General features: G+C 39.8%; 1 protein-coding gene across 6 annotated transcripts in view; it reads left to right on the top strand.

Annotated features, from left to right (window-relative positions):
• LOC115371410 (RNA-binding protein Musashi homolog 2) overlaps positions 1-14863 on the top strand; it is a 291837-nt gene that overhangs the window by 221613 nt on the left and 55361 nt on the right. For all 6 annotated transcript variants that reach the window (XM_030068782.1, XM_030068781.1, XM_030068779.1 and 3 more), the window contains exon 9: positions 6029-6143. In XM_030068782.1, the coding sequence (XP_029924642.1) occupies positions 6029-6143 (115 nt within the window). The remainder of the gene's footprint in view (positions 1-6028; positions 6144-14863) is intronic.

Genomic DNA, 14863 nt, shown 5'->3' with positions numbered 1-14863 from the left:
ATCTAATTTTGGGGAAGAGGTTTGTCTGCAGAGGAAACACATTATCAGAAAGTCTCCCAGAGGAGTAAACAAATAATATTAAAGGACACTAAATAATAAGGGTTGGGATTTTATTTCTTTTAGCAGAATATTATTAATTTACCTCAAAATATTAAAAAAAAAAAAAAATTGGAAAAAACATGTTGACAGTTTAAGTAAAAGTTGTTTAACTAAGCAAATGATAACATCATCTCAGCTACACACCGAGGGAAAGGGGCACAGCAGACGTAGTCTATTTCTTATGCTGTAATGCAGAATCTAGTTGAATTCATACACTCTTACAAACAAATTGTAGCTTGAAAAAATATTGACACAGTGGTTTCCCTGTTGATGCGGCATAGTAAGAGAACATGTGTACCGTGTAAACAGTGCTCAGAATCAACAACATTTTCAAATGCTGCTGAAAAGATTATCGTCCCGTTGATCCCACCAACACCCGCTGGTTCCAGATATAGCTGTGTGGTATGTCACAAGACTAAGCCCGTAGTATATCTGCAGATTTTCATGTGCAAGAATGAAGGAATTGGGTTGCTTTATTTACATCTTACATATCTATATTCATATATTTGGTCATGGCACAGTGGCCATCTAACTGTGCTTGATAATGTAAAATATCCCTCTCTCCGCTGAATGGCAAGGCTTTGCTGTTCAAATGGCTCCTAGCTTGGTTTGAACTGAGTTACCAGCCATTCTGCTCTTAAAAAGCCCTCAGTGTAAATGTGTGATCCAGTGTTAAATGGATGTGAGAAGCTTTCTCTGAAATGAATAATCCCACACCCCCACGCCTGACATCGTTCATTCAGAGCCTTGACATTTCCAAACTATTCACTCTATGTGTTTTGACTGTTCAGCTGGGAGTGGGAGCTGGAGTAAATGAATCACAATGTTTCCTCTCTTCACTTTGCCAGTCTACTGATGGAATCCATTCACTAGTGAAGTTAACAGTAGCACTACATCTCCCCCTCTACGCACTCACTCACATACACACCGCACCCACAACACTCATCCCCTCAGGACAGCTATTGCCAGCCCATTCCGCCCACACACTTCCCTGCTACACCCACAAGGTTAATATGTATGGGAGATCTATTGAAAAGGTCACAACCGGAGCATTTCTCCAATGACAGCTGTTTGTCTTAATCTTCATCAGTAGGTTGTACGGCTATAAGCAGGATGCAAAGCAAAGCGCATGTGAGCATCTCATAATTTCAACATCAAGTTCATTCCCTGGCAGACTGAGGTACCCGAGCACAAAAAAAAAAAAAAATCTTCTCATTTCATAACCCGAACAAGACCTGAGATGCTCAACTAATGAACAAAAACATTCTGCTGGGGAAGGTGATATAGACTTCATTAAAATGTTCCCTTAGACCACCACAGCTGTTCTTTTTGTTAATGCCAGTTAATAAGAAAACAGGTAGATGATATAAGCATCAAGTCTGCCATTTGCCCTCAGTTATTTTGTTATGCTAGGCTCTCTAGGCCTATGAGTATTGTTGGCAATCAGATGCCAACATGTGTCTCTTTAAACCCATTAAACTGGATGTTTTGGGGTCACTTGTTGTCATTGGTGTAAATTAAGTTTTTTTTTTTTTACTCCTAATAAATGTCAGTGCAGTTTGCTTGGAAGAGGAGTATGGCACATTTTCAGATGGTCTTTCGATGCACATCTAAATGAGAATAATGTTCTTACCAGGGGTGGGGTGGAAAGAGTTCTAGACATTGCTTCTCAAGTATAAGTGTTGTTATTTTGCGTACATTTTACTTTACCGTGTATGTAGAAGTACAACTACAATATAATAATCTTTGTAGGTGAAGCTCATTTAAATGTACTCAGACTAAAAGTTACTGAGTTATTTTTTAGAAACAGTAATCTTTTCCATGCTATTCTAAAAAAACAAGAGTATGAGTTCAAATTATTTTAATTGGAAATTTATAAATTAAAACCAAAGTGCATCAACAAATCCAGATTACTCTTGTTATCTGATTAAATAGTGCTTACAACACTTATACTCTGTAATGGATGTGATTTAAAATGTAGTCACCTTCAGTACTTGAGCAAATGTAGTCAAGTAAAATTAAGATTACTGATTATTGGAAAATGATACAGAAAACTACTCAAATGCACTAACATCAGTAAATGTAATTGGTTACTTCCACTCCAATTCACACCTGCACAAGCTAGCTAGAGTTCAAATAAACTTTATCAAGTTTGGAGGCCAAAATAATTTGTTTGACATTTTCCTCTCTCCCTCCCGATTCCTTCATATGGTATACAGGGATACATCGATCCACTGTTTTTCAGTATCGATTCCCAGGCTTTGGGTATCGGCTAATGCCAAATATCGCTTATTGTGTTTGTGTTGTTATTATGTGTAAAGGTACATGATTCTGGAGTAAACCACACAAAACCAATAATTAAACGAGCAAAAATACCCCCAAAAATCATTAAATTTATTTGTATTCCAAAGCAATTTCTTTGAATTGTATATTAAGTAGGATTCACATATGTGCATATTGCTATGGTAGCTCCTTTAATGTTTTGAAAAACTTGAACAAATAAAGTGCACACCAATGCATTATCAACTAGTAGTAAGTAGATTTCGCTCACAGTAATGACCAATACAATAAAAATGTCTAATTTGACGGCAATACCGGTGCACACCACTGTGGCGCTATACAGTAATCAGCACAAAGCATCTGGGAAGGCACTGCTGAAAAATTTAAAAAAAACTCTCTGTTTACTAGCTACAGCCAGGCTGGCATGGTGTTGTGGAGGCAGAAGATTAACTACAGAAATATTATTGAAATACCGCAGGCGACATTGTGTGTGTGCGTTTATCGTGTATCAGTACGTGGATCGGTAACATCAGTCCAATATCCGATCCGTGACCTGGAGTGATGCATCCCTGTGCTCAAGGGTGAAGCAAATTTCAGTGATTTCAGTGGAGTCAAGGAGAAAACATCTCAGTGTATATTTTGAAAGCTGACAAAAAACAAGTCAAGGTGACAATACCTTGCCAAAACTATGTGACAGGAAATTTGCTATAACAACTCAGCCTTCTTGCAGAATGTGTGTGTTTGAGCCGCTCCGTTCTCCTGGGTGCTCTTTCCTCCTAAAACAATGTAAATTTCCTGGCAGTGAAGGCAAGGCAGGTTAATCGGGTGTCCCATCTCTGAACAAGAAGACACAATTGGTGCTCAGAAACATCCATTCACAATGTCATCATTACTTTCCAAGAGAAGTGGTGGATCAGTGTACTGTTCACAGCACAATTGTGTTGCCGTCATAACACTGAGAGCCCCAGACAAGTTAGACAAGTCATAATTCATGACGATGCTTGCCCCCACCAGCAGGTGAAACGAGAGCCTCGTTTGCATTTCAAAACGGCATGTAAATTAAGCCCTCTCCCAAAGTTCATGTGGTTCAGAGTTGGGTCTGTGCCGTCTTCCACATCGCACGATTTGAATTTCTACAATCCCACCTTTATCGTAGTTTCTTGTCAGACAGTCTCCTCTGTTCTCCTCTTTTTCCTCTTCCTTCAGTTTTGCTCACCATTTAAAGCTTACACAGCTCGGCTCCTGCCTTCCTCCCCTCACACACTCCTGTGTATTTGAGGCAGATGAACTCCTGCACACCACAGCCCCCGGCTCCTGGCTGGTTTTAAATCCATGACAAGGAGCCCTCTCCCTGAATATCAAAGACCCAGATCTGAGAGCATGTAGGTGTGACTCACACCCGGGACTGTCTAACTCCCAGCAGGCTACTTGATCGGCCAACTTGCTGGATGTGGCAGAGGCTAGTGGAGGGAGCTGATCAGATCCTGTCATGTCTGTGGTCTGGGCAGTTTTGTCACCCAGCTGTGTGAACGTGTGAGAATCCCAGCAGTCTGCTGAGATTTCTAATAGACCCATTTGTCCCACCCAGTTCTTCCTTTCATGCCGGGGGTCATTCCCTGATGATACGAGCTGCTGTGCTCTCTCCTGCACAACGTCCCACCATGCCGGGCGAGCTGGGAGGGCAGAGGAGCAGTGACAGCTACAAAGTGGCTCTAGCTGGGGGAACTGTGTACTTTTGTTTTGGCTGCTTTAATCGAAGAGGACTGCTAGCAGCAACAAATCACAGCTCTGCAACACAACATCCATCCCTTTGAGATACAAGTGCTTTTCCAGTGCTGACATTAACATTTACATTTACATATACGCACATTTTAGGCACTTCGCCTGCACTCTGCAGGATACACCAAGCTTGTTAGACTTAATTTAACACAGCAACTTTTCACAGATATGAACTTTTATTTCAGTTTGGCAACTTACACCAGCAGGTTGTTTCTGCCGCTTGGTTTGAGAGAATGAGTGTTTGCCTCTGTGTGTGTCTGTGTATGTGTGTATCTCTGTGTGTTTGAATAGTAATGTGCACCCCTGGCCTGTCAGAGTTGCAAGCCTATTTGTATGGATGCTGGGCTGTACCTGAGCTGAGGTGTACACAGGGCCGGCGCAGCAGCCTGTCTTGTGCAGCAGGCCAGGATGACATGTGAATCGCAGCAGCCGAGAAAGCCCTGCTTAAGTGGAGGCAGTGGGGAGAAGCAGGCAAGAGCCAGGAGGCAAACAGACAAACAGATGGACAGGCCGATGCCAAGCAGGCAGTGGAGCAAATAGATTGTGCAGCATGGTGAACAGACTCAGCCTACCAAAGAACAACCAACAGACACAAGGCCAGGCTAGCCCTGTCAGCCACTCATGCTTCTCTATAATTCATAAAGGTGGGATAGATCTGCGGTAAATAGGACTCTCATCCTCCTCCTCATCTGCCCCTGTTACATCCCCCATCTGATGTGTGTTATGTAGGCGGATATGTCAGTTTTCCACGATTGGAAATGAACATATGTATTTGTGTGTGAGTGAGAGAAAGAGAGAGAGAAATGCATGAAGGAGATGAGTGGTGTATGAGAAAATGGTCTGTTGGCCTCCAGATGAAAATACACACATTTAAAGTTTACTATGTTGATATTTAAAACACAGTGCATTTTTTTTAATAACTTCAGATTTAAAACACACTGCCTTGTCAAGACTTTTAGTTAACTTCTTCGGCTCTGCTGCTCCCATTGGCGGATATGTCATTGCTGTTCAGCCCAGCTTTGTTCCAAATTTAATTTAAATTCTAGTGGAGATCCCAAGGTTTCCAAAGATACCAAATATGTCCTGCTGAATGACAGGAAAATGTGTCTAAAATGATGCACATGACATTTAAATATCTTCTCTTTGATGTAATGCTGCAGCCATAAAACAGTGACATCTTGGGTTTGAATATTTCACTCAATACAAGTGTGATGTTGCTTCAGTGAAGTGTTGCATCCAGTAGATACAGCACAGATATGTGACATATTCATCGAATATGGGGGGAAAAAATTGTCTCTTCCAACACTGAAGCTATGCATGGGGAAATTTAATCGGAAATCAGAGTTTAGGTTTTTGAAAGGAGATGACAAACAATAGATTCATGGGTAAAGATCATGGTGAGAGGTTCTTTATTCTGAGGTTGCTCTGTGTTTAGGTAAAACGTAGATATTGCACCTCACAGAAACACTGGACGCACCACCACACAGAGGGACTCACCGGGGAGCAGAGCCTCTTCCACCTTGATGTCTCGGAAACTCTGGGAAAAAGTATTTAGCTTGTATTTCCCCAAGGCATTGGGCACATGCTCGCTGGAGCAATAACCTTTGCTTTAATGCAGGAGGAACATGATTGTAACTTTTCCTTAGAGACTTTCCTCTAAAATGTTAGGTGTTCAGATTGAGTCAGCCTTGTTTTTTTTCTCTATGGAAAACATCTAGCATTGTGCAAGTCAAGTAAGAATACTACCTTAAAGAGTTGAGACAGCCCTGTCAGATCTGTCTGGCAGTGTGTAGCTAGGGAGTCTAATAGTTTGCCTGTGTGTTTGTGTGTGTGTGTGTATGTGTGTGTGTGTGTGTGTCTGTCTACATAGGTAGAATGTAAGAAGGCCCAGCCCAAGGAGGTGATGTTTCCGCCAGGTACACGAGGGCGTGCCCGGGGTCTGCCCTACACCATGGATGCCTTCATGCTGGGGATGGGCATGCTGAGTGAGTACGACGCAACACACACACACAAACACAAACACAAACACAAACACAAACAGGTACCCCATGAAGCCCTGGGTTCACAAACCTAATGTGTGCCCCCCTCAATCGTGCTCTCACTGAATGAAATGATGAATGTGTACACAAACAAAACTAGACAGGCTCTGTGCATTTGTCATAAAACATCCCCTAAAATGAAATTAAAACGAGGAGGCTGTTTCTGCTCTCCCTTCCTAAAATGTGTGGAAAAAAAAGAAAAAAAACAACTTCAGATTTGTTACAGAGCAGACCTTTATTGGCTCTTCTTTGCTAAAGTTTTAAAAATCATCCTAATTGGCTACTGTATTTTCTGTATACATTCATGCCAATATTCCCACTCCATTACAGATTAAGTAATGCTTGCTACTTGGTGCTTAACATAACATAACAAAGCATTAATAGTTCAGAACAGTTTTTATCCTTTATCCAAATAATTTAGATAGCTGTGTCTGTGATGAGACAGTTGCCTTCATTTTTCCCATGTGGTGTCTTGTGGCCCACATACTGATAAAATGCTCCAAATTTTTAAAACAGTTGAATAAACAATTACAGAAAATGTGTTTTTGTTTGTAACATCAGAAAGAGGTTTTGTCAGTTTATTGTTTAATGAGTGGACTCTGCATTTAAGATTTATAGCTAACAACAAAATACTCAGACAATGAACACGCGGGGCCTCTGGTAATCAGGGGCCCCTGGTGGTTTGGGGCCTGTGTGCCCGGTCAGTAATCTTGTACCCCTGTCAGCGCTTGTCAGCACTATGCATACCTCCAAAGCATTGTGCGATATTAGTGCAATAAAGGTGTAATAGTGTAATAAATACAGAAAAAATGGAATGAAGTCACAATTATAGACAATAGAGTCGGATCATTAACCGATGTGAGACTTGAATTTATTCTTGCCAGGTAAAATGTCATATTTCTGTCTACATATGTTACACGTGCACGCACACATGAAGCTCAACAGCATGGTTTCTTTCAGCGTGATCTTCCTTTGGTATTGTCCTGTAGAAAACTATTTGAAGAACAGATCTAAGCCTATTAAAGCAAGCAAGATCCTCTTTCAGCTTTCTCTCAAATCCCCATGTATATCTGAAACTGCAAGTTCCTTTCTTCCATGTTGTTTATTGCTTGTTTTATTATTGTTTGACTGGGTTAAATAACATTCAAAGACTTAACTGATTTTTGATAATTTATTTTATCTAATTTAGTTCATGATTCCATGAGCTTGTTTTGGTTTTGTTTTGTGTTTTATTTGTTTTGTTTTGTTTTATATACTGCAGAAACCATGGATTGAGTGAAATAAAAGGATTATATAAATTTCTCATCATACTCTCTATAACTGGACAATCATGAGCAGTTATCTGTTCCTTTACCAGTAGGTTACAGATAATATCCCAGAATCTGTTTTAATCCATTTGATATATCAATATATATATATATATATAGATATAGATATCAATATATATATATATATATAGATATAGATATCAATATCTATATATATATATATATATATATATATCTATATCTATATCTATATCTATATATATGCTATGAAAATATATATATACACACTAATAGAAAGCAAGCAGTATGTGCACAGTTCACCACATGGCCTGCCTGTCAGCTCACAGCATTCCCTTTAACCCCACTACCACTACTGTCTCTGAAAATCACACTTTAAAACGGATTTTTATCCAGTTTGCAGGTAAAAAAAAAAAAAAAATGAAACTAAAGCTTTAACATTCACCAGGGACAGAGGGAGAAAAAAGTGTCAGGCAAGCACACCATTCATTCATCCATTTTTACCTGCTAAAAAAAACAACTTATGCAAACTCTGGTCTAGATAGCCCCATTAGGTGGGCGCTGCCCCTAATTAGGCTGCTTCAAGGTGTGCCATCAGTGGCCACTGTGGTCTATTTCTGGTCCAGTCTGGTACAGGCTGCCCCTGGGCATATAGGAGCAGACCAGCACATTAGCAGGCTAAATGAAGAGGAAAATTGGTGTAATGTCATATTAAGGATTCATCACTGTGCCCCCCTTAATGGGTAATGAAGGGGACACACATGTCAGGGAGAGATCTCATCTACAGGGACCTCAGCTGCTGGCCCACCCCTCCTCATTACCATCCATCCCATGCCTGTGGCCCTTTTTATTTAACACTACCACACTCTCTTCCCTCACACTGTGTGCTGTGTAAATCCCTCTCTCACCTCCTTTTCCTCTCTCTTCCCTCTCTCGCTCTCTCTTCCTCTCTATCTCTTTCTGTTTATCTGTCTATGAAGTTGCATAAACTATCAGGGTTATGCAGGGTTATGGCAGGGCTGACCTTTCCATGAGACTGATTATGTGATTGTTTGTGGTAAAAGTGTTGGTAAGACCGGCCGAGTGCCTCTGTCAGCTCTATCTAAGTCGTTTCCAGTTCCATCTCATCTGTTAGAAGTATTTAACAAGCACAGTGAACTTTTCAGAACTTATTACAGACTAATGTGTCTGCGTAGAGGAGAGCACTTTCTCTGTCCTTTGGGAGAAGGCAGGCAGAAAGGCAGTGATGTGCTCATGTGAGAATATTAACAGCCAACTTGTTTGGAGACACTCTTATCTAAATGAAATTGGAACAAGGACAGCGAAACATTCCTTTATATAATTTGCATTTGGAAAAAGGGACCCTAGGCTCATTATTTAAGAAAGTGTAAGCTTCTTTTGTGCCAAATCTCATTAAAGCCATCCCTAGCTCCTTTGTTTACTGCCTCTAATCGAGGCATTTATCTTTATTGTGTTGTGCCCGATGTATGTTTGCTGAAATTAATACACATTTGAGCCTGGGCGAGGTATGGGTGTACCAGATGGATAATTGATTTTAAAGTGAATCAGAACTGTTGAGCCATAAAATAGGTACATTAGCATGCATATTAATAAGGTAAATAAGAGGGCTAAGAGGCCGCCACCAGGCCAGGCACGATGGCAGGCTTTATTTATTGAAATGGCAGCAGAGACAGCAGGTTCTCTCCACCAACCCCCATCATCTTTTTCTTTTCTCCCATGCTCTCATTGTGTGTGGATGTGTGCGTGCATACTTGTATTCATGTTACCGATTTGGTCTGTGCCTGAGCCTGTGTATGTTATCTCTCTGAGAGGATGTGTGAGAGGCTCGCACATTTTTCTTGTAATCTTGTACTCTAGTTTCAGTGTTCCTCTCCTTTCAAATACATAGCTTGTGGCCTCAATGATATCCAAGCAAGAATGAATATGTAAAAAAAAAAAAAATCAATAGTTGACCGTGTCTGCTCTAATTCCAAAGGTTAGGGTTAATTGCAAAATTGATGAGGGTCGATTTAAGTTAGGACCCTTTAGGTTCAGCTGACAAAAAATTTGGAATAAGTGTATCATTTATTAGTGAGTCAGGCTGATGATGATCACCTAATTACTTGTTCCACATTTTTGTTTTTAATGTTTTTTTTTATCAGTTGAGGGCTCACTTAAATTGTAATTTTACATAGCTCACCTTTAGATTCATATACATCTTTTTCATTGTGCATGAGAATTTCCTGACAGAGTAGCATATATTATAGTATCTTAAATTAGAATGTATTTTAATCCACTGTCCCTCTCTCTCATATCGCTCTATGCTTATACACGAAACTCGCACAGCACGGCTGTAAATACTTCTCTTAATGATGTGAGAGCCATTGTAATGCAATAGATTAAACTGGGAAAGTGGTTTCCCCACTGATATAAAAGCATATGAGAAGCTACCGAATCTATGGTGGCAATTTGATTTGATGTATTCAATGTATTAATGCTGCTGGACATTATGACACATAAAGACAGTGCATGCACATAGTACATAATGTTTTGGGGTAAAATTTTTCATGATACTCTGTTGTATCATGTGATAGCTCTTTGCAGACCAGACAAAGGTGGGATTTTTGACAGTTATCTTTCTGTAAATGTTGAGCCCTGGCGATGACTTCCCATCAACCCCTGACAGAGAGTTGTGTTCCAGCGTAGCCTCCATCTTATTTCATCCATACCAGATCGAGGTTCCCGTCACCACCTCTCTGAGTCGCGTTTCCGTCTGGGTGCAGGCGAGGGGGAGAGGGCCTGGGAGAGGCATTTTCTCAGTGGGTCAGGAATAAATTGAACTTTTTCATGGACAGCAAACACTGATTAGATATTTATTACCAAGGTCAACCTTTCTGATTCCAGCTGGCACGGGCTGTGAGGCATACAGAACATGCACCCACCCGCCCACACACACAGACACACACACACACACACACATGCAAAGCACATTTTTCTTGTAATCACACTCTAGACACTCCCCACGTGCAGGAAAAGTGCACACACCGTTCTTGGGCTGTCCAAATAGGAATCAAATTATTTACAAACCCTTGAGATGTCGGACACTACTCTGCAGAACATGCACAGTTAGATGCAAAACGAAGAACCTGGATGTGGTACAGCGCATGCGGTGTACAGATTATTGTACCAGTCAGAAATAAGGAATACTTCCTCTAGTTGTATTTTATCTCTCCAAGAAAGCACCATTAATCTGCCATGTCCACAGGCATATGCAGCCCAAAATTAACAATCTCGACATTCAGAGGGTAATGTGATGATAGCCAGTTTATCAGGCCAGTAGGTAGCTAATGGGAACCGCGAGGATATTTAAGCCTGAAACAGGTTTCTGGGGTCAGTCTCTGAGGTCCAGCTAACACACTATAAAAAAGAGTTATCAAGGTGGGTTCTAGTGATTCATTCCTGGCCTAAAGGACTTCCTGTTATGGGCTAATTTAGTCCAGACTTACGGCTGAAGGTGATAATAGCTTGAGGAAAACAGATAAAGGCTGAGACATATACTCTAATTACAGGGTTAATTATGTTTATATTACCTTTGATGGTGCTCAAATTCTCCCTGACTCACTCCACAGGGTCACTCCCTTACCCACCCACTCTTCTCAAATATCTTGTTTTGTCTGTATCCCACTTCCTAGCTGCCTGCTCCCTCACACCCCGTTTCTCAATATGTTGCCCACAGCTGCTTCTGTCTGAAAACTGTCCAGCTAATTAACTGGTGGGTCTGTGGTTGTAATAAGAATCATGACAGCAGATGAACAATACATCTGCTGCTCTAAACTTTGTCTAATGACACTGGGTCCTCCGCAGGCCACAGTGCAACTCTCTGCTCACCCAGGGATTCGTTCTTCACAGGCTGAAGCCATCCGCAAGGACCAGGGTTTGCAGATGCCTCTTCCTAGTCATGTTTACCCCATCTTCAGAAAGTTTTTCAAGCCGCTCCACTCGGAGTGTAACGATTCATTCGCTGCATCAATGCATCAGCTATAAATTCTTCAGCTTAACTGATCTGATTCTAGAAATAAACAGAATGAATCGGTTTGATTTGGCCTGAATTTATATTAAGTTCCTTGAATAGATTCATTCATGATTCATAAAATAAGACTCAGTATTGTAGTGATCTGACAGAATACTATTAATTGCAATGTTTTTATTTATTTAGTTTATTTATTTATTTATTTATTTCATTTGACAGATAGTTTTTCTTTTAATAGAAAAATAGTAGTAGTAAAAAATAGAATAGTAATGTTAATGTAATATTAGAAATAATTTATGTTCTCTGATTTTTATTTTTTTTTTCCTAAGAGAAATGGTAGTTTTACATTACTGCACATTTATTAATGAATATGCAATGCCGGTACTGAGTCAGGGAGCAGACATGAATCATGGTTTACCAATTCGAATCTAATTGAACTGAAAAAGTCATGTTCCATTTATGCCACTCATTTTTCAGAGAGGTCTATACTCACAACAGGGATCTCTCCACGTTTCAAACACATTTTTATACAACTTCTAGTCTTAGCTAAGCAATCTGATTGGTTAAAGACATGCTTAACTCATGTTGATAATTCAGATCTATTCACGTCTATGGTAACTTGAGCGAATCAGGTAGCAAGTTAGAAATCTCTAATTCTAATATACATGTGCATGGCTCGTATGCATCTTGTGCTTTTGCAATATTTTGAGGAGTTGCATCCAACAGAAACTTTGCTCAAGCAATCAGAATTGACTGCACAGCTTCAAATTAATGCGGCGCTGGAGTTGCAAGTGTTTCATAAGATTGCTACTATCACCCCCTTGCCCAGATCATCTTTTTTCATAAACTGCATCTTGCTATTGCATCTGTATTTCTGCCTGCTCTTGTAAAGTTGGTCCACACACTTGTATGCTTTTACCTCTATGGCATGGTCAAAGCAGACAGCGCTGATTGCTGCATCATTTCAAAGCATCTCCTTTAAAGTGTTATTAGGCTGGGCTATAAGGGAAATGCCTGAGAAATTATGTGGAAACAAAATGAACTGTGCAGGTAAAGGGCTATTTTGGTTATTTCCACCATGGGCCTTATTTTCCTAGTTTTTGCCAGCATAATGGTTGATTATGGTCAGGTTTATGTCTCCCACTCCCCTGTATAGCTTAGTAGTTTAATTTTGTAGGTAGTCAAAGCAAGCTCTTACCGTTGAACTCAGAAAGTGATTAAACATGTCTTGTCAACACAGTAACTCTCACACTGCACATATTTACTTAGCCGTGAGTGAGCAATTTTCACAGCATTTCAGTTGCAATAGAACATTTGATTTTTTTTTTTTTTTTTTTAAACATTGCTCATATACAACCTTTGTTTATTTTCGTTGCTGCCAGTTTTCTGCTGCGTTCAGGTCCTGTTGGAAGAAGTGGAAGAATGGGAATGTTTTCTTTACTTGTTTTACTTGTTGGAATACCCTCATCCAAAGTCATTTGTTTTTTTTTTTTATTTAAAATCAATCTACACCAACTACAGCAGTTATTTATTGTTTTTTTTTTTAAATGGTTAATTGTATTGGTGTTAGTTATAATGTAGCTGGCAATTTCTATTTTTAATACTTGCGCTCCTGTGTTTACTACTGGAGTTGACACACTTCCACAATTTGTGATGCCTGGTGGGAAACATCAGAACCCACAAAACATCACTCATATCCTACTTAATTACCTCTAGCAGGCTGATTAAAACAGGTTTTCCCAGTTGGCAATTCATATTTACTGACTATCCAGTGTGACATTTTATAGTGCCAATGATATGCTCCGGCTAGTACTTATAACATATCTACCACCTCAGTATTTGCAGGTCTCTTGGCTGTGTGAGTGTCATTGTGTTGTAAAGATATTGTGTTTATGGCTTCACCTGTTAGAGCTTGTTTATCAGAGAGCAGTGGTATCACTGAACTGAAGCAACATTAGACTCTGTAGTGAAGTAAGCGATGTGTAAGTGATTGTAATGCTGAATTTATGGAGGTTGAAAATTGCCAGAATTATCCTTAAAGAACCAAAAGCAGTTTTTTGACTAGGACCTTTTCATTGTTGTGGTTCTGATCATCAGCTGGCACTTAATTTCCCTCTTGTTTTAAATACCTGACCCTAAAGAACACCTAACCAAAGATGACATGAAGATAGAATATGTATTCATGAATATGCCATGTAGCTACTCTGCATTTTAATGTGACGGCTCTGTAGCAACTATTATCAATGAAAAAAGCCGTTAAGAGGCTAAGTAGGATCTTAACTGTGACACGTTCGTACAAAACCATACTGAAGTCCAGATGGAATAACTAAAGCAACTTCTATCTGCTGTGATGTGACAGTCAAAAGAAAATATCAGAGCCCTACTCACCCTCTTTGTCTCTGTTTTGCCATACAAGTAGCCAAAATGAACAGGTAAATAATGTGAAACCACACCCATGTACCAATTACCGAAAGTGACAGTAACCAAAAAGAACATGTGCATCATAAACAAATAATAAAGACAGGCTAAATACATATTGTGGCCTCTACAACCTCACTTTGATTCCTATAGGGCAGGGGATCTCAAAGTTATGATGACTGGCCAGTTTAGGAACCCAACATTGGATTGTCTCCAAGAAAAAATGGAACATAAAATGATTTCAAAACAAATATTTCCTTTAATAGCCTATTTCCAGACTAAAAGTCATGCCTGTTGTGAATCATGTGAAAAATGTGTGTTGTGTTTTCTGCAAGAGAAAAAAATCCATTTGTAGATGTTTAAATGACAAAGGTGCATGTCTACAATTTATGCTTTGGAAATGGTTTGCAGCCAGTAATGTAAAATAAACACAATTTGTAGTTAATGAGGCCAAAACAGTTTTGACAGAAAAATGACTTCTGGGCAGTTAAGCCTCTTTGAAACTGTTCAAGCTTAGTTGTGTTCTCCTCACCCATGAACATGTCATACATTTTATGATCGGTATCATGATGGCCCCTTGCATATTGCATTCACCTGCTTACAGATTAGGCACATCACTTTATTCGACCAGTAAGGTACAACAAAGTTTGTATTGCTCCATTTCTCCTGAATCTTCCTTTTCTCTTCACTGACACATTTTTTGTACGATGGTCCCGGCTCTTGCATCTCACTAACTGGCTAATGTACCTGCAGTGATGATGTAATCTGTCTCGCAAGTAGGCATTTTGCGAGTACGATTCGTGAGATGCCTTTTTACCATGCATCCATCCCTAACATTTACAGCCTACCCCAGTGGGCACGGTTTTACCTTTCTTTAAAGCAAAGCCACATTTAAGTTTATTTTTATTTATGTAATTTAATAATTTTTCCAT

Source organism: Myripristis murdjan, chromosome 14 (assembly GCF_902150065.1).
Source record: "Myripristis murdjan chromosome 14, fMyrMur1.1, whole genome shotgun sequence".
Taxonomy (NCBI): Eukaryota; Metazoa; Chordata; class Actinopteri; order Holocentriformes; family Holocentridae; genus Myripristis; species Myripristis murdjan.
This window is presented reverse-complemented; position numbering and strand designations above follow the sequence as displayed.